The sequence below is a fragment of the Ammodytes marinus genome (genome assembly GCF_949987685.1).
Source record: "Ammodytes marinus genome assembly, chromosome: 14".
In the NCBI taxonomy this organism is placed as follows: domain Eukaryota; kingdom Metazoa; phylum Chordata; class Actinopteri; order Uranoscopiformes; family Ammodytidae; genus Ammodytes; species Ammodytes marinus.
Window position 1 is genome coordinate 26,110,741 of NC_137218.1, and position 20,846 is coordinate 26,131,586.

At 40.3% G+C, this 20,846-nt stretch overlaps 1 protein-coding gene across 1 annotated transcript; it reads left to right on the forward strand.

Moving 5' to 3' along the window:
• Positions 1-1,821: 1,821 nt before the first annotated feature.
• On the forward strand, positions 1,822-18,093 carry LOC307261062 (uncharacterized protein; the record flags this gene model as incomplete). The annotated part of the gene is made up of 21 exons (XM_080041499.1): positions 1,822-1,920; positions 2,598-2,845; positions 3,015-3,163; positions 5,668-5,796; positions 7,061-7,222; positions 7,367-7,496; positions 7,590-7,723; positions 7,822-7,981; positions 8,075-8,178; positions 9,635-9,741; positions 13,209-13,213; positions 13,773-13,887; positions 14,911-15,158; positions 15,282-15,430; positions 15,882-16,007; positions 16,091-16,252; positions 16,387-16,561; positions 16,695-16,822; positions 16,935-17,094; positions 17,194-17,297; positions 17,709-18,093. 21 exons carry the CDS (start codon positions 1,822-1,824, stop codon positions 17,810-17,812), a joined length of 2,898 nt encoding a protein of 965 aa, XP_079897625.1. The 3' UTR covers positions 17,813-18,093.
• Positions 18,094-20,846: the final 2,753 nt, after the last annotated feature.

Consider the following 20,846-nt stretch of genomic DNA (forward strand, 5'->3'; position numbering starts at 1 on the left):
TTTTCGGCTAATTAGCATAAACTGAAAAACAGGGTTTTAACCACAACTTTGTCAAGTTTTATTCTATCAACACCAAATGTCTCACGAAGCCCCAGGGGACTATGACGCACGTCTCCGAAAAATATTAGTAGGATAGCTTGGAAAACATGGCCGCCATTGACTAAAATGTTTACGCAGGGGCGGGGCTTAATTACAAATTGGCCATAACTCATTGACCATAGGTCCTATCATCATGAAACTTGCAGGATATGTGCAGAAGACATGTGGTAACGTGGCCCTCTAAGCTTGTCGAGGTTAACCCATAGGGGGCGCCACAAATGCGAAAAACATAATTCACAAATGCAATGTTTGACAGGCCACGCCCCTTTCCCCCTGACTTTCATTGACTTATTATTTGTCAGACATGTACAGCTCATGTTGCTCTACGATAAAGTCTCTGGGACCATAGGGGTCAGCCGTGATTTTTTTACTTTCAAAATCTCCGCGGGATTTTCTAGTTTTCTTTTGTTGGCCAAAACTATGAAATTGCAATATAAACTTGTTGTCTTTTCTAATTGAAAATATATATATATATGGATCAATCTTTCCAAAAAATTCTGCAAAAGGTTGGATACGGCACGCAAGGCGATATTTCCCCCGTTGCTTGGCAAGGGAGGACATTGCCTGTGACGTGGATGAGGTGATGTGGCCAGATGCCAACAGGAGACAGGATTCATAGCCTAAATGTCTTCCAATCATTCCCTTAGAACACTATGTTTTGTAGAATATTCTAGTTGTACAATTTCTTTTTTTACTTTTGCAAAAACCTGAAATGGCAAAATAAAATAAAAAATCTGAAGCGTTTACATTTTGTTTTCATGTGTCTAGATGAACTGTAGTGGATCAATGTTTCACACAAAAAAAATCTGTATGAGACTTTTAAAGTCAAAAACCATCCAAAGTACTAAATACAGCTGTGTTTTGCATAAAGCACATCTGTGTGTTGTTGCTGCTAGGAAAGAGTAATTCAAAAGTGCATGTGTGTAATGTTTTGATGCTAAAAACAGTTTTGAAATGGGATTGTTAGGTTTTGTTTCAAGAGTTTCATTTTGCCGTATAAGTTAGAAGTTTATCTCCATGTGGTTTGTCCTATTCGGCCTGTGTGTTAAGTTTTGACACAGTGGGCCAAAGTCTGCAACATGTGTGTAAGCATTCGGCAAAAACTGTAAATGGCAGAATGACCTCAGTTCATGACACAACTTGTCTGTGTGAGCTCACAGGGCACATTATTGTCTTATCAACAGCAGCCTGAGGGTTGGAGATGTTTGTGAGGGAAGACCTTTACATTCTTGAGAAACTGCCTTAAACATTGTAAAGTATAATTTCAGAATACCACCCCAAATACAAGCTAAATAATCAAATGTTAGTTACTTAAGAATGAAGCAATAAAGGAAATGACCACTTTATACACAATACTGAAAGCATCTGTATCAGTTTAAAAGTTACATTTGTCATCTTTGATTATTGGCATCTAAGAATACTCTTCTATATTTATAAATATATTAATGAATATCCAGTTTATCTAAAATATATATATTTTCTTTATGGGCTTATCATGTGTCATATCCTCATAGTTATGTCTTGTTTGGGGAATTTTTCGTTGTTGTTGTGAGCAATCAATCAAACATCCCTTGTAGTCCATAAATGGAATGTGTCTTGTGTCACTGACTCAACTCGAAAGTTGCTCAACACGCCCACTCCACCTACCTATATACCGCTCAGCCTACTATATATGACAGCTGACTCCAGCACTGATGCACAAGTCACATTCAACGAGGAACCATGAGGTCTTGCAGTCTTTGTATCCTAATTAGCCTGGCAGTTGCAGTTTACTGCGTGCCAGAACCAGTAGTTACTGTGCAAGATGAAAGTTTGGCAGAGGTATGTATGTTTTCTTTGGCTTCTCATGCATTTGGTTCTCACTATTTTGCATTTAAAGTGAGACACTGCAGGTCAATAGAGAAACAATTTTAACTTCTAGATATTATCATGACACTTTGCCAGTTGATTACCTACATTAAAACAATTATTTTGTGTATCACATATTTTTTAACAACACAAACATTTCAGTAAATATTCTAATCTGTAAATATGCTAATTTGACAATGTCCGACAGAATAAAAGCAATCATAAATCAGAAAATGAACATCATATTAACTAATCATTATGTAAAAACCCTAGTTTAGCACTTGGGAATAGTGCTAAAAAGGATTATTGAAGGTTTAGTTGACGTAAATGCTTAAGGAGGTTGAGATTTTTGGTTCAGATTATTGACAAAAAAATGATGTTGGGATAAAGCCTGTTAAAGATGGCTGTATAGGAGGAATATACAGTCGCAAACAGACAAGGCTTAGTCAAATAAACACATGCATGTACATTTTGGAGCTATGATTTACTCTAGTATGGAAGGAGACTTGTTATGGAAGCAAAATAGACAACAATCTCAAAATTATTTGTACCTGTATTGTCTCGATGTGTTAAATATGTTGTTTTTTGTTCTACAAATTCTCAAGAACATTACCGACAACTAGGTATTACAAACACGCCTTCTTTTACAGAGCTACCTGAAGAGATTTTTCTACCTAAAAGAAGAGAGCAGTCCTAGTGGCAGACGTGGGATCAGCTCTGTGAGCAGGAGGCTGAGGGAGATGCAGAGATTCTTTGGTCTCCAGATCACAGGGATGTTAGACACAGACACTGTCAAGATGATGAAGCAGCCCCGCTGTGGAGTCCCAGATGGCAACATCGCCCGGTTCTCCACCTTTGGATATAATCTCAAGTGGCAGAAAAACAGCCTCACCTACAGGTGAATGACCTGAAGAGAACCTGTGTGTGTGTGTGTGTGTGTGTGTGTGTGTGTGTGTGTGTGTGTGTGTGTATGCTGGCTGCTGGAACACCTACATTTCCCTGCTGGGATGAATAAAGTATATTTTATCTTTATCTTCTTGTTAAAGTATATTTTTTCCGCCCCGCAGGATAGAGAACTACACACCAGACATGTCTGTGTCAGAGGTGGATGACTCCATAGTGAAAGCGCTGCAGGTTTGGGCCAAAGTCACTCCTTTGAGATTCACTAGAATCTACAGTGGCACCGCGGACATCATGATCTCCTTTGGCCGCCAATGTGAGTACAGGGGGGCATGGTTATGATTCATATTGAACATTAGGCATTTATCAAAATTAAATAAGAGGTTATAAGGCTGAGGAAATCATATTTGTTGAGGATTTTACAGTGATGGTAATTATTTGGCTTAAGGGGACTTAAATACGGTCATGGCTACAGACAGAAATTTGGAACAACTAGAAAGTAAAACATCAGGATTTACCATGTAAATCCCTTTTTAAAATCCAAAAACACAGCTCCTGCCACACCCTCTCTATCAAGACATCCTTTGGTTTACCCAAAAAAACTAAAAAAGTGGAGTGATGCTTTCAGAAGCCACATTTCATTGGATGTAAGGTTAAATTACCTTAATTAAAACTAACTGGCCACAAATTACCTTTTTGCCAGTTGACGTAATTGGGAGAATACCAATTGGGCTATAATTTGATGTGATGGATTTTCCCCTGATTTAGAGACAGGGCGGTACTGCAGTCCAAGAAACAGGAAAGTTGCAGCTTTATTATATTGATTTTCTTCTCTTGAAACATAATATAGTAGCAAAACTATTTAAAAAAATACTTGTGTAAAGTACATGGTCTTAAAATCTAGGGGAGAACGGGGTAATGTGAGACACTTTTTACATTTGCTCTCCTCTTAGTGAGCTACAATTATTTATCAGACAAATGTACACATTTCCCATTAATTCAGGATGTTTCCTAGCAATGTATGTTATCAGAATTTATTCAGGATGAACTGCAGTGAAAATATGATTGTTTCAAAAAAAGTTGTCTGTGTGTCTCACTTTACCCCAATTTCGGGGTAAACTGAGACAGACCAAAAAAATCAAGGGAGTAAACTGATCCACTTACTTTATCCACTCTGAAACTACCATAACAACACATGTTGTAACAGTTACAATCCTGACAGCTAGCTTGAAAATCAAATATTCCAAAACTAATGTCGGACGAGTAACAGAATCATGGGGTTTGGTCAATTTAGCAAAAAAAAAAAATCTAAACACTTGAAAGTAACTCTGATCAAATACAACATATAATTCATATTCAATAATTATCATTCAAATGAAAGATAGAACCAGTAAGTGGGGTCAGAACACAAGACCCTTAGAGCCAGCTAGTGTCTGGGGGTCAGAGCAAAGGACAATCAGGACCAGCTTGAACAGCCTGGGACTCAGAACACAGGACTAGACCCAGCTGTCATTTTCCATCTTTTGAGTTTTTGATTAATATTTTTCTGCATTTGTTTTATTGGGATCATTCATTTAATAAAGACATATTACTTAGAGTCCATTGAAGATAAAGGTCACTCTTCTGTCCCCCAGATACATACCTGCCAAACCATGCCCTTGCTGACACCCCTATAACCATTCAACCCCCATCTCTGGCCTGCATTGTCTTTTGTCCTATTCAAATTAGTCTCCTTGCTACCTCAAATATTATAGATTCATTAAAAGAGGGTACAGACACTGTCTCACTTTACCCCACAGCATTTGTCTCACTTTACCCCACTGCCACAATTTGAGAAAAAACTATCTCTGTCAGCATTTCAGGCTAATCTTCAGTTTTCATCATCACATGGTTTTATATGTTGGTAGTTCATCAACATGTATGATAGAAGCGTTTCTACCTGAATCAATTTGCTTTGGCACAACAGTTGATTAAGTTGACAGCAGGAAAATTTACTTTTACATTCAAAACATATTTTTTTGTGAAAAAACATGCTTACAACATCACCATGAGGTCCTCTCTTTCATGGCCACGGGGAAATGAGAGGGGCTTGAAAACATACAGTATATCTCACATGACCAAAAATGTGTTCCGTTGCCTAGATACAGGGGGTGTCTCACATTACCCGATGTCTCACATTCCCCCGTTCTCCCCTAAATATGTATTTATTTATTTCAACATCTGTTTGTGTTGTATCCCTTTCATCCAAGTCTCTTTCTAACTTTTTCAATGTTAAAAATTTGAAAGTTGCAGTTTTGCAACATTTTAAAAAAGTACCATAAAACAAATGCTTATCACTTTTAATGTAGAAACTTAACTGCAGTTTGAAGAATCAATTTTAATCGATCCAGCAAGTGAGAGTGTCCGAGGAAGCTCGCTAAAGTACAATCTGTAGTAATTTGTCCCTGAATGACTGACTATGGACCATTCCTTCATTCACAGTGAAGTTACATAATGCATGTCACGCAACATGACAAAGACACAACAATTATAACTGGTGACATGTCAATGCTTGCAGCCATCATGCAGCTCATTTTATAAATGTTAAGAGGGTGTTGATATTGGTGCGTTTACCTTGGCACGTATTTGTGATTGTCATATCCCATAAAGCACACATAGATAATAAATTGGTTAGTGTTTTTAAATACATTTGGCAATCAGATGTATATGGGACACTACTTTCGGAGTTTTTAAATTTTTTTACAATATAAATCATATTTATTGGTGGAAGTATTTTTATCCTAGTTTTAAAACACCTACATGTGTGCATCTCGCTAACAGCACATGGTGATTATTACCCCTTCGATGGCCCTGATGGTACTCTGGCCCATGCCTTTGCCCCGTCCCCGGGCGTGGGAGGAGATGCTCATTTTGATGATGATGAGAACTTCACTTTCCGCTCAAACAGAGGTGAGTTTGTTACATGGGACCGTGGTGGGAAGTTACCAAGCACATGTACACAGCTGCTGTTGAGGAACTGGTACTTTAGTCAAGTATATCCAATTTGTGATGCAATTGTACTTGTGCTGCATTCCATTCCAGAGGGAGATATTTTACATTGTATCTGTCTCCTCTGCTTTCAACCGTTGTAGCTACGAGTTACTTTACATATTTAGATTATACAGTACATTAACACACATAAAAATTTGGTAATTTGGTACTCTCAAAAACTGTGTTTATTTTTATTTAATAAGCCAAAGGTCATTTTCTACCATGGCAAAATGCCAATTTGATCAACGACATTCGCTTCTCACATGATTTCATTGAAACAGCTGTTGATTCTTATGATTCACTGGAAAAAAGCTAAGAAAAAGACACATTTCCTCAAATGAATGAATTGTCTTTGCAGAAGAACTTTTCTTTAATCTATTAATTATCTCAAGATAAATCTTTAGATATCTGATGTCCCTATTATTAAGGAGCCAGTCTCTTAAGTTTGGAAACACTGGACTTAAGGAACATAATTGGTAGTGGTTAAAATTTGCACTTAAAGCTGGGGTATATGATTTCTGATTGGTCAAAGTTAACATGAGCTGTACACTTTGACCAATCAGAGCGAGGCTCCGATTCTCTGTTCTTATTGGCTGTTGGGACTGTCCATTCACTTTGGCACGACTTTGTTGGTGTAGAGCGTGTCAGAGAGGCACCATAGGGGAGGGACCAAAGAGAACAAGTGGAGTGGTTGAGGTATTTTAATTTGAATCTCTATCCCAACTGCCATTTTCTCCCCAAATCCTCCACCCCAGCTTTAAGTAATTAAAACCTGCAATACTGAAGCAAGTACTAAAGCAAAATTATGCTAATGCATTTTTGATACTGTACTTGTATATAAGAAAGCTTAAGGTCACCTATTAAACAAAATTCAGTTTATCATGTTTTTTCAATATTAATATGGGTTCCCGGGTTGACCAGTGACTCCAGTGTGTTCAAAAAAACCTGTAAGATCTCTCTGCTCATTGTTCCCCTTGTGACCTCATAAGGAGAATAATGAGCAGAATATATGACCTTTAAGTTACAATGGACTGTTGGTCGTTTTGCCTGACTAAGGAAGTCCTTCAATCCTTCATCCACCACTGGTATGGGATGATATTTTAAAGAATAACTCCGCTGTGTGTATGTTGACATGAAAACTCAAATTATTCGGTAGAACTAATTGTATCTGGATTTACTGTAGGTTACGTCCTCTTCATGGTGGCAGCCCATGAGTTCGGCCACTCCCTGGGCTTGTCTCACTCTGATGACCCCGGTGCTCTCATGTACCCCGTGTACTCGTACAGGAACCCTGAAACCTTTGTTCTGCCCCGGGATGATGTCAACGGCATCCAGTCTCTCTATGGTTAGTGCTCATCACTGGCTTGATCGTTGACGGCACAAAAAACCTTAGACAATCTCTTGCACAATCTTTGGTTATACTCTGTTTGGGCATTGTTGCAATGTGATACTGTGTGACTCTGACTAATTTTTTAATTTTTACCTCCAGGTCCCAACCCTGTTAAAGATCCCTCTGTAGTTGAACCTGTGGCCCCCACCACCCCCGATGCCTGTGACTCCACCATGGTCTTGGACGCTGTCACAACCCTGCGAGGAGAGATGCTCTTCTTCAAAGACAGGTATGGTATGGCGAATGCTAAAGCTTCTGCATCCAAAGGATTTTTCGTAACCAAATAAGTGGCTCATGTACAAATGTTCTTGTGTGTTCTCAGCTTATTCTGGCGTAGCTACCCCCAGAGCAGGACACCTCAACAGAGTCTCATTACAAACTTCTGGCCCAACGCCCCCATCAACATCCACGCAGCTTATGAAAGCCGTCAGTCAGACAAAATCTTCCTCTTTAAAGGTATGTGTATCTCCTTATCTAGCCGAGGTACTGATCTCAGAACAGTTCAAAGTGCTCAAGTTAGCATTGTCCTTTTTTTAACCCTTTCCCACTTTCAGGTCGTAAAGTGTGGGCCTTCGCTGGCTATGATCTTGTACGGGGATATCCCAAAAAGCTTACCAGTTTAGGTTTTCCAAGAGGCGTGAGGAGAATTGACGCAGCCCTCTCTGACACGGAAACTGGCAAGACTCTGTTCTTCGTAGGCCACCACTACTTCAGGTGAGTTCAGACAATATGTTCATTTCTGATTTCACTACAACAACCATTTGACCCTTTAATGAATGAATCTAATTACTGTCTGTGGTTCTTCAGTTATGATGAGTCCAAACGGACTATGGACAGGGGATTCCCCAAACGGGTGGATCAGACCTTCTCCGGCCTGTCCACCACGGTGACTGCAGCTTTCCAGTACAGAGGTGAGAAGCATGTAGCATTTAGCGATTATCGATACAAGGTCTTCAAATAAGATCTCCAAAGTTTTACTGACAAATTCAAGATTCTTTGTTCAATCTTTACAGACTTAAAAAGAGTAACAGACATTTCTTGCTGAAATGAACTATTTCTTTAAGTACACTACTTGAGTTAATGTAGGCTAAGGCTACTTAAGTTATATTCCACCTCTGCATGTCTGTAAGTTAAACAGGAAGCTAGAGCTAGGGGACAGTTGGCTTAACTGAGCTTAAAGAATCATGGTTCTGTCCAGAGGTAACACAATCTGCCTACCAGCTCCTCCTAACATCACTAACTACCATGTTACATCTCAATGGTTCAATCCGTGTTTTTTTTGTTTTTTTTTAGATATTTTTCTGGCATTTTTATGCTTTATTGACAGTGTAGAGATAGAGTTGAAATGGGGCAGAGAGGGGAGTGACATACAGAGAACAACCGCAGGCTGGGGGGTGTCTCAGCTATGCACACTGTAGCCCCTTTTGCACAGAGATTGCGGCATATTGACGGAACAACATCACTCCAAAATGCCGGCTTTGCTTGCATTTTGGAGAGATGTTGTTCCGTCAAAATTTGCAATGCAAAGGCAGCATTTTCCAAAATGCCGGCTTTGCTGCGCGTCGGGCTCCTGCTTCAGCTTGTTGGTCTTTATTTCTAGCAAGTGACCCGTTCGCTATACTTTATCCCTTACTTAGCCTAGCCTAGCTTTCCCATTGTACAACTTCTCCTGGGCAGAAATAGACTCATACACTCTGCAAAATGAAGAGCGGGGGTTTGGATTGAGCACCGGACTTTATGATCAGCTAGATTATACGCCGTTCCTTTTATTTGGTGATTTTTACGGGACATCAGGCCGCCGTGATTAATGTTAAACACACGTCCTTCAACTTCTAACATGGTCGCATGTTTAGAACGTAGGCTATGGAACGTCAAACGCCCCCCTGTTCCGCAACAACAAGCTGGAGCATTTAAACAGAGAGGCGGAACTGATTGTGTCGGGAATCTTACTACCCCCCGAGGTAGTAAAATTCCCGGAACGATCTCTCGCACCTTTCTTCCCTCGTTCCGCAACTGTCGCATTTAAACAGCAGTGCGGAGGGCCGAAAGGCCGGCATATTCCCGGCTTTCACTGGCTGTGTAAAAGGGGCTAGTGACTTCCTGAGGTCTCTGCTAGTTGCTTGAAAATATGTGATGGTAAAGTGTTAACTAATGAGCTTTAAGTGCCAATTTGAGATTATTTACCTGCTGACATGCCTTTATTTCAAGCTAAGCTATCTGTCTACTGACTCTAGCTTTATATTCAAAAGACATAATGTGGTTATAATTTCTTCGCTCTTTCAGCATGAAATAAGAACATTACCCAAAATATAAAACCATTCCCTCAACAAGCAGAACAAATGAAATGGTAAGCCTCTGTTGTTTCAGGTTTTACTTACATCTACAGTGGACCCTACATGTTTGAGTACGACATGAAGAGCGGGAGGTTGTACCGCGTGCTGAGGAACAGCTACTTCCTGCGCTGCACCAACTACTAGATAACTGGTTCAATTGTTTGTCCATCCACTTTGAATGTACACCAACAGTGTTGAAATAGTATATTTTAAATATTTCTATTATTCCAAATATTATATTTTCAATATTTATTCTATCAAATGTGTTTACAGCTGTAAACAGTGTTCAAACTGTATAAAAATATTTTTAGACATAGTCTGCATGTGTCTGTTGTATGTACTTTGCAGCATTGATGTATGAGACTTTTCCGCCATCCTGGAAAATGTATATAGGCTATTTAGTAAAAAAAAAAAATTCTATGGTCTTCGTGTTGATGCCTCTGGTTAGTTATGAAACGTTTAATAATGTATTCGGCAAATTAATAATGAACAACATGATTAATAAACACATTGAACTATAAAGCTACATGTACTGTATGTGTAATGTGTATTTGCACAAAAATTGATGTAAGGGTCTTCCACACTGAATGTATCATCGTATGCATGTGAGAGTGACCCAGGTTCTAAACATTTGGGAATATCAATTCCCAAACCATTACTTTTGTGAGATGTATAAATGTTTGCATTTTGCAGATGAAAATCAAAATACAGGTCCTTCTCATACAATTAGCATATTGTGATAAAGTTCAATATTTTCTGTAATGTACTGATAAACATTAGACTTTCATATATTTTAGATTCATTACACACAACTGAAGTAGTTCAAGCCTTTTATTGTTTTAATATTGATGATTTTGGCAAAAAAGTAAAGAAAAACCAAAAATCCCTATCTCAAAAAATTAGCATATTTCATCCGACCAATAAAAGAAAAGTGTTTTTAATACAAAAAAGTCAACCTTCAAATAATTATGTTCAGTTATGCACTCAATACTTGGTCGGGAATCCTTTCGCAGAAATGACTGCTTCAATGCGGCGTGGCATGGAGGCAATCAGCCTGTGGCACTGCTGAGGTGTTATGGAGGCCCAGGATGCTTCGATAGCGGCCTTAAGCTCATCCACAGTGTTGGGTCTGGTGTCTCTCAACTTCCTCTTCACAATATCCCACAGATTCTCTATGGGGTTCAGGTCAGGAGAGTTGGCAGGCCAATTGAGCACATTAATACCATGGTCAGTAAACCATTTACCAGTGGTTTTGGCACTGTGAGCAGGTGCCAGGTCTTGTTGAAAAATGAAATCTTCATCTCCATAAAGCTTTTCAGCAGATGGAAGCATGAAGTGCTCCAAAATCTCCTGATAGCTAGCTGCATTGACCCTGCCTTTGATAAAACACAGTGGACCAACACCATCAGCTGACATGGCACCCCAGACCATCACTGACTGTGGGTACTTGACACTGGACTTCAGGCATTTTGGCATTTCCTTCTCCCCAGTCTTCCTCCAGACTCTGGCACCTTCATTTCCGAATGACATGCAAAATTTGCTTTCATCCGAAAAAAGTACTTTGGACCACTGAGCAACAGTCCAGTGCTGCTTCTCTGTAGCCCAGGTCAGGCGCTTCTGCCGCTGTTTCTGGTTCAAAAGTGGCTTGACCTGGGGAATGCGGCACCTGCAGCCCATTTCCTGCACACGTCTGTGCACGGTGGCTCTGGATGTTTCTACTCCAGACTCAGTCCACTGCTTCCGCAGGTCCCCCAAGGTCTGGAATCGGCCCTTCTCCACAATCCTCCTCAGGGTCCGGTCACCTCTTCTGGTTGTGAAGCGTTTTCTGCCACACTTTTTCCTTCCCACAGACTTCCCACTGAGGTGCCTTGATACAGCACTCTGGGAACAGCCTATTCGCTCAGAAATTTCTTTCTGTGTCTTACCCTCTTGCTTGAGGGTGTCAATGATGGCCTTCTGGACAGCAGTCAGGTCGGCAGTCTTACCCATGATTGCGGTTTTGAGTAATGAACCAGGCTTGCGGTTTTGAGTAATGAACCAGGCTGGGAGTTTTTAAAAGCCTCAGGAATCTTTTGCAGGTGTTTAGAGTTAATTAGTTGATTCAGATGATTACGTTAAGAGCTCGTTTAGAGTACCTTTTCATGATATGCTAATTTTTTGAGATAGGAATTTGGGGTTTTCATGAGCTGTATGCCAAAATCATCAGTATTAAAACAACAAAAGACCTGAAATATTTCAGTTGGTGTGCAATGAATCTAAAATATATGAAAGTTCAATTATTATCATTACATTATGGAAAATAATCAACTTTATCACAATATGCTAATTATATGAGAAGGACCTGTATGTGGTAAGTGTGCAGTTTTTGTCAAATACTAAAGTTGAATTACATTTCAACCTGACATAAATAGCCTGTTCAGTGGCACAAAAGTCCTGTTAATAAATACATAAATAATGAGATACATAGCCTACAATACTTTATTAATCTGAATGTAGAGCATGTTCACGATGTGTAAGGTGGCCGCATATGAACGGCACGAGGGCTGAGAACTATGCTGATCCGATAAACGTAAAATCATCAGGAAATGATAAAAACATCCCGATGGAGATTTCTATGGAGTGATTATGCTTTAAACTGTACAGGGTCGTGTTGTGGCAGTGACACTCTTTCTTCAGTCGGAGCTGCAGCGTAAAGTGAAAACAAACTCAGAGTAGTTCAAATCACCTATCCAGCAGGTTAGAGCCACAGCGTATGTTGTTTCTTATACTATCTATGATGTTGCCGCAGTAAACCAGCTACCTGAAATAGGCCCCTGGCCACTTGGCCGCCAGTAAAACGAAATGAAGAAGAAGTTAGCGTATTTCGGGTGGAGCAGGTTTCGTGTTTCCGGTGGACCTCCGCTCCCCCATGGGTCTGCAAATAGGCACTCTTGGACACAACTGCTCAACTCAGTCCAGGAATCCAGTAACCATTGGCTCTAATTGTGTTCATGGTTAGGCCTCTTTCCTGATGCCTTGTCTTTGCATGGTTGTGAATGCTGTATTATCAATTTTGTCACTTGATTCTTTTTGGGAAAGACCATCTGTGAGTGACAATACAAAAACATCCCATTGACGCAGCTTGACTTTCATTGTTTAACAGCCTGACTTATTTTCAATTTGTTTGGATTTATTTTGACTGAATGTGGACTATCACATGTTCAGCACTTTATATTCACTGTAGAAGGTGCATGTGATTTGATTTGCTGCAACTTGCTTAGACTGGCATCATCTAGTCCATCTTTCAGTGGAGTATGCTACAATGACCATAGCACATTTAGGTCACCCACCAACAACTTCAAACTCAGGAAACCACAAAAATGGGCCGATGTTAAAGGTGAAGTAAGCAGAATGGTCAGTTTAGCTAATTTCCTGTCAGTGACTGCAGTTAACAGTCCCCTCCCTCGTCACCACATTAATGCATTGCGGTCTTCAAGCAGCAAGTTATCTAGCATCATCTCAGATCCGTCAGTGTGATAAAACATGATAAAAACCATAAAGACAGATATTTGGAAGGATTTTACTGTAGGTGCATAAACATTCACCCCTCTGTCGTTCTGCGTGTGCAGCGGCAGTAAGACGTGCCAGTTTGTAGTGTTTCTCTCTTCTGATTGGATATCAGTTGTTGGATCCCAGAAACGTTTATTTGCCGATGACATGCAGAGCGAGTGACTGAGAGATCGGAGTTATGAAACGTGCACACTATATAAGTGATCACTCTATGAATAAAGAGGGATTTAACACTTATATTAACATAAATATATTGCTTACTTCACCTTTAACTCCTGTCTTCAGCAAAACAATATGTTCCAGAGGATTGTTTGTCCCATATCTGATCAACATCATGTTGACGCAGGCCTGGGCTCCCCCCCAAACTCCCTCTCTCATCACTACACTCAATCTCTCTCCTGTTGTTCTTAATGGGCCTGTTCAGACACTTGCAGGAATGTTGTATTGCCCTATCATGCATCTTTTTCTCCGCTCTTTACCTCCGCAACCAAAACACTGAAATCCACTGTTTCAGGGTGTAACCAACCAGTGCATTCCAAACTCCTCATCTGAGCAGCAGCCTGAGAGGAAGAATAAAAGCATCTGGAGTTATTCCTTCTTCTCTGCAGCACACCAACTTAAAGGGGAATCATGGAAGGTGCACTGGCTGTTAAAACCATGATGGTGGTTGTGATTGTAGCACACTGCAGAGCTGTGCCCACCGCTTCACCAAGCCAAGAAGAGCTCTCTAAAGCACAGGTAAACATAAGGGGATGAACATGTAAAAAAATATATATATTGTCGGCCTACTGTTTGTTTGGTACTGTTCGAACTGCCGATATACTGGAGGGAAGAGCAGTATTCATTTCCTACTAGAGTCTATATAGGCATCTAAAGTCAGCTTTACAGCTTTGCAAATTGGTTTGAACTATTCAAAGTTGATGTTTAAAGATAATCATATGTTCCATGGTCTTGCACATAGAGGAAAATACCTCAATAATAACTGTACACCTTGGTATGAACACTGTATAATTGATTGCCTCTAAACATGAAAAACCAATTTATGGAGGGTACGCCTGCCGTACAGACAACTACAGATGTCAGCGCTGGGCAGGAGTGTATTTCTGATATGCTGCTGGAGATATATTAGAAGGTGTGATATCTTTAAAGTCAACTAAAGATGTGTGATAGTAAGTACCAGCAATTTAGAAAGTAAGTTAGAAAAATGATATTATGAAAGAGAGAGTGGACATAACTAAAGTTAGAGAATAATCCTTGAGATTTCAGGGTTGATTGGGTAACACCCATGGTCCCTGGAGCTAAGAAAATGCACTCTCTAATACACTACAGGTCCCAGAATTCTCAGCTTCTCATACACACATTGTTATAACAAAGAAGTATGGGTAGTTGGTCTTCTCCCACCAGACAATGCATCGCAACCGATGTCTGGTTCCTTGCTCGGCACAGTGCCAGTAGTTTACCACTCAACAGAAGGAAGGCTGGAGGCCGTTTTAGCATTATCACTTTCTTGCTGTAATATATTTCTGATACAGCTGTAGCGGAGTGAACAGTAAGCAGTGGGGCTGTTACATAAAATAATACACAAATAAACATGTCATGAAGATTTTATGGATTAAAATGAATTACATTTGTGTTTTTATAAAACTCAATATTTAAATTAAAATAGCTTAGTTTCTCATCAGTCAAATACTGTACATCATTTATGCAGCAGCAGTTGTATCTGTATATGAGAATGGTTGATTCCTGTTTTTCTGTGTCCAGGACTACCTGTCTCAGTTTTTCTCCGATGTGGGTGTCAGTGCACCCAACAGTCTGTGGCGCAGCTCTCTGGATTCATTTGAAGACACTCTGAGGGCAATGCAGGAGTACTTTGGTCTGGAGGTGACAGGGCAGTTGGATTCTAACACTGTGGAGGTGATGTCTCGGCCGCGCTGTGGATTCACAGATGTGTCCAGCTATAGCCACTTTGACGACGCGCCAAAGTGGGACAAGGCTGTGGTCACATACAGGTAATAAGCTCGCAATTTCCATGTTAGAACAAGGAGCCACAAAGTTCTGCAAGCTGACCATCCAAAACATCAAGCACAGTACAGACCTTTTGTCAAACCATTTTCACTCTCACACCTCCGTAGGATAACTGACTACACGCCGCAATTGATTCGAAGTGATGTGGATGCCGCCATAGCCAAGGCTCTGAAAATCTACAGCGACGTCATTCCTCTGGATTTCAGGCAGATATACTTTGGCACCGCTGACATTATGATTAAGTTCAAGGCTCAAGGTAATGACATGCCTTCCTTTTGGAACTGTGGTCTAAAATAGTAAAAGATGTATCTATAATATCAAAGTTGGATGTCTCAATAAGCTTATATAAAAATCTGATTGAAAATAAATGCTCATTAATATTTTAGACAGATAGAGTAGACATTTAAAAATCTTAGTTTTATAATATTTATGACTAAACCGTTTTTGTGGGCGTGGCCATAATAAATAATCTCCATGGCAATAGTCATTGCTTTTATAAAACGTTCTGGCAGAGACCTACCATGATTGGTCCAAAATACAATATATTTAGTTGGATTGATTAATATGCCTAACTTTTTTCAGATACTTATCATGCAACTGACTCCCCAACTGACATAGCTAGAAGGAATTTATGGATATAGGTTAACAGGGGCTTTGAGAATATGTTCAATATAGTGTCAAGTTTGCTCCTTTCCTCTCTGCAATAGGCCATGGCGATTTTGCTCCATTCGATGGGATGAACGGGGTCTTGGCCCATGCATTCTCCCCCGGGGAAGGTATAGGAGGTGACATGCATTTTGATGAAGATGAAAGATGGACTCTAACCTCAGCAGGTGCTTGGGAAACAATGTTATTGAGGTGACATAATGCTCCACCTACGTAACCCACATTAACTTTTATCAGTATGTTTCTGCAGGATCCAACTTGTTCTTGGTGGCAGCCCATGAATTGGGCCATGCACTGGGATTGGCCCACTCTAAGGTCAAGACGGCCCTGATGTATCCCACCTACCAATACGCGAGCACAGAGGGCTACAGGCTAACAGCGGATGACAGACAGGGAGTACAAGCTCTGTATGGTAAGAGCTCAACTAATTCACACATGGATTTTTGGAAAGATACTGATGAGTTTTCATGCAAGCACTGACAAGCTCTCCTACCAAGACTCACATATTTGTTCCTATGCCATTTCTTATCCTTTTGACTCTAAAAGGAGTCAGAGCATCCTCAACTGGTCCTGATCCAAATCCACCGCCTATAAAACCACAACCTAGACCTGAATCAGATCCTGAACCCACATCAGAACCTTCCCCAGACCGGTGCGGCAGGAACCTGATTTTTGATGCTGCAACCTCCATTCAGGGCAACCTTTACTTCTTCAAAGAAGGGTAAGACATGTGTGCACTGTCTTTAATTGAACCATTTGAGTTCCAGAAAATCCCGCTACTCCATACAAGTTTATTTCTCTCAGTATGTGACCACTGTCAGCTTATGATGGACTTTTTTTTGTTCCTTTGAAAGACATTTCTGGAAGAGGAGCAACTGGGCAGGCATCACTACCAAGAAAATTCAATCTCTCTGGCCAAGAATCAACCAAGTTGATGCTGCTTATGAGTACAAGCGACGCAATACTGTTGTCTTCTTTGAAGGTATATGTTACTTTAGTTAGTAGTCACAAAAAACACTTGTTTTAATTTTTTTTTCATCAAATGACAATGCAAGGACCAGTTAGTAACATACCTCTAACCCTTCACATGGCAGGGAATCATTACTGGGAACTGAGAGGAAAAAGTGTCGTTCCTGGTTATCCCAAACCTCTGAGCGACTTTGGCTTCCCTTCATCCGTCACCAAGGTAGATGCTGCTGTCTATGTGTCCTTCACCGGTAGAGTCCTCCTCTTCGTAGGGAACAAATACTGGAGGTGAGTAATGTCCACATTCCATATATTAACATGAAGGCTGATCCAGATGTAGGCAGGTACCACTGTTTAGACTGACACCTCCTCCCCATGTTACTCTAGCTACGACGAAAGGAGGGACAGAATGGACCGTGGCTATCCCAAGTTCATCCACAGAGAGTTCCCCGGTGTCGGCTTCAGAGTGGATGCTGCTTTTGACAACAGAGGTGGGTAACAGTTACGCGTCTGTCCCTCGAAAGTAGCATGATATGTTTTCAAGTCAAGTCAAACTTTATTGTCAATACTGATACATGCAAGACATACAGTACATACTAATCGAAATTATGTTTATTTACGACCCTCGGTGCAATGGGAACAATAAAATAAACAATAAAATAAAGTAGAATAAGGTAAAGATAGACAATATTTATATTTACAGTAATCTAAATACTAAATAGTGCAAGGGTACAAAATAAAACGGTATATATACAATAGAATAGAATGTAAAAAGTAAATAAGGTCAATTGAAATGGGAAATGTGATGAAAACTATTTACAATATGTGTTTTAAGGCATTTTGATGTGCAGGCTGAGTATGAATGAATGGGGTGATACCAATGAATGCATCTCTCTTTTCAGGACACCTGTACTTTACCCAGGGGGCTGGACAGAAAGAGTATGATTACCAACGGAGGAGAGTTCTTCGCACTCTGATAAACAATGAATGGATGGATTGCAACTAAAGCACCAAAGACACACACACAAACCGACACGTGCACAGACCTATGAGCACACTACGATAGCAATGGTCAACTCCACTAACTGATCCTGAGTAGCTTAAGGGGGCTTTTTCTGTAGTTTGCATATACAGTACATTATCTGATACATAATCAATAGAGCTAATACTCAAAGACGACATTTTGTGTATGCAGTGTTTCTTTCTGTGGCATGATGCATCAATTAAACATGATTTAATAAATCTTTCAGAGTGGGAACAAAATCGTGAACAAGTCTCAATGCTTATCCGTCTGTCTCACCAAACTTTGTGAATAATGATGCACTAGGATATGTATAAGGATGTCTCTGGATTGAGACCATTCATGTTTACTGCACTTACCTCAGACGAGTTGTTGCAAAAGGAAAAACAATCAAACAAGGCTCCAGATCGCGCCAACATATCTGTGGAGTGGGCTTAGATACAGTCATATGAAAAAGTTTGGGACCCCATTCTAATTTTGGGGATTTTTGTTAATCATTAGCTGGGATTTCAAAGAAGCAAATTCCTTTACATATACGACATACCTTAGGTAAACGGAAGCAATTCAGCGGTGTCATTTTGTTTATTAGAATAATAGAAAATATGCAATAAGCATCATAACAAAATTTGACTGGTGCATAAATGTGGGCACCCCAAAAGAAAAATGTCATCAGTACTTAGTTGAGCCTCCTTTTGCAAAAATAACAGCCTCTAGACACCTCTGGTAGCTTGTGATAAGTGTCTGGATCCTGGATGTAGGTATTTTTAACATTCTTACATACTAAAGCGATCCAGTTCAGTTAAATGTGACGGCTGCCGAGCATGGAAAGCCTGCTTCAAATCATCCCATAGATTGTCGATGATATTCAAGTCATTGGACTGCGACGGCCATATCAGAACATTGTACTTTTCCCTCTGCAGGAATTTGAACTGTGTTAAGGGTCCTTGTCTTGTTGGAATATCCAACCCCTGCGCAACTTCAACTTTGTGACTGATGCTTGAACATTATCCTGAATAATCTGTTGAAACTGGGTTGAATTCATCCGACTATCCACTTTAACCAGGGCCCCAGTCCCTGAAGTGGCCACAGCATGATGGAGACTCCACCAAATTTGAAAGTAAGCAGGCCCGGTTCTAGAAAGTCAGACTTGGGTGGGCCTGTAGAAATTTTGGGGGGGCACACTGGGCAGGGAGACCAAAGATGCGAGAGCGCGCGCTCATCTTTGGTCTCCCTGCCCAGTGTGCCCCCCCAAAATTTGCGAGCCGGAATTTTTTGCCCTTGTAAGATATCTGCGTCTGCTTTTTGGCACATTTACTGTGAATTGTGTAGAACACAATATGCAAATAAACTTTTAGTGTTGTTGTGTGGGAAATTTGATTCTTGGATGTTTTTTTTTCCAAAATGTTTATGAATAACATATAATATACATTATATACTACATAATGTATCTTTTTTTTTAATCGCAGTATTAACTGTAGGCAGCCTGAGCTGATTGAAGAGAAAGCTTTGGGACTGGGCAACCTGGATGGTGGTAGTCCAGAGCTATATACTATACACACTATATAGATGTATAGTCTTTCCACTATTGCCTCCGTTGTCCAGCTGGGTGAAAATAGTAGCCAGCCGAGGTCACGACCCTGCTAGGGGGGTCCGGGGGTATTACCCCAGGAGATTTTCTTTTGCCTTTCTAAAGTGAAATGCATGAATCTGGTGCACTTTGAGAGGAACATTAAGAGGCTAAATCTGAGGAATTTTGTGTGAACAAATAATTTGGAGACACTGGGTCGGATGAATTAGAAGCTATTGAAGAAAGACAAATGGATTTTCCATAGAAATATAAATTTGAAATAAAATATTATGCAGGGTCCTCTGGGATGGGCTTGGTGCACTTTTTCTTTTACGGGACATATTTTTCTGTAATATAATGAATCAATTTAAATGCAGTGAGAGGAACGAAGCAGAAGAACTCTGTTGTCCAGTTATCTTTTTTTCCACAGACGAGGCTGAAATAGGCTATAGACTATAGTATACACAGTGCATGGGCAACTGAGGGCAGCCCCATTTTCAAATATTTTTAAATAAACTCAATACACACTGTGCATGCCATGGACTTGAACGTGACGTGATCAGTTAACCTCGGATTACCTCCCAGATGAACTGATTCAATTATTAAGCTATTAACTATCTACCAAAACATTGTATTACTTTTATTGTATGATAATTTACATTTACATAATATGATGTTGATATCAAACACACAAACTTAAAAAAAAAAATTGAGTGGGGCCCCCCTGGCAGTCGGGACCCTAAGCAACCGCTCATTCGCTTATGCCTCGGGCCGGCTCTGCTGACCAGTGACCACTATAAGCGGGTGGGTAACTTGGAGGCAGGCTGACCTGCCCAGTGCCCACCCAATAATACAATTAGAAGCAATGCATGGCAATGGTATATTATTTAGTATTAATTAATTGTCTGAATTTTATTTGACATTTTCTTGGACAGCGAATGAACAGGTCCGTCTGATAGTGGGCCTGGACTTCCACCTAAAAAAAAAAAAACAAATTTTTTTTTTTTTTTTTTTTTTATGATTGGGTGGGCACAGCCCACATCTGGGGGGGCACGGCCCACCCTGGCCCCTGGCTAGCGCCGGCCCTGAAAGTAAGTAGCAGGTGTTTTACTTGGAATGCAGTTTTCTCCTTTCGCCACGTAAAGCACTTTTTATAATGACCAAATAACTTATTTTTTTTCTCATCAGTCCAACGCATTTTCTTCCAATATGAATCTGGCTTGTCTAAATGAGCTTTAGCATACTCCAAGCAACTGTATCTGTGGCGTGGGCGCAGAAAGGGATTCCTTCTCATCACCCGGTATGGTTTGGTGTAAATTGCGCTGAATTGTTGAACCATGTACAGATACACCTTCTGCAGCCAGATGTTCTTGCAGGTCTTTGGAGGTGATCTGTGGGTTGTGTGCAACCATTCTCACAATCCGCCGCATATGCCGCTCTTTTACTTTTCTT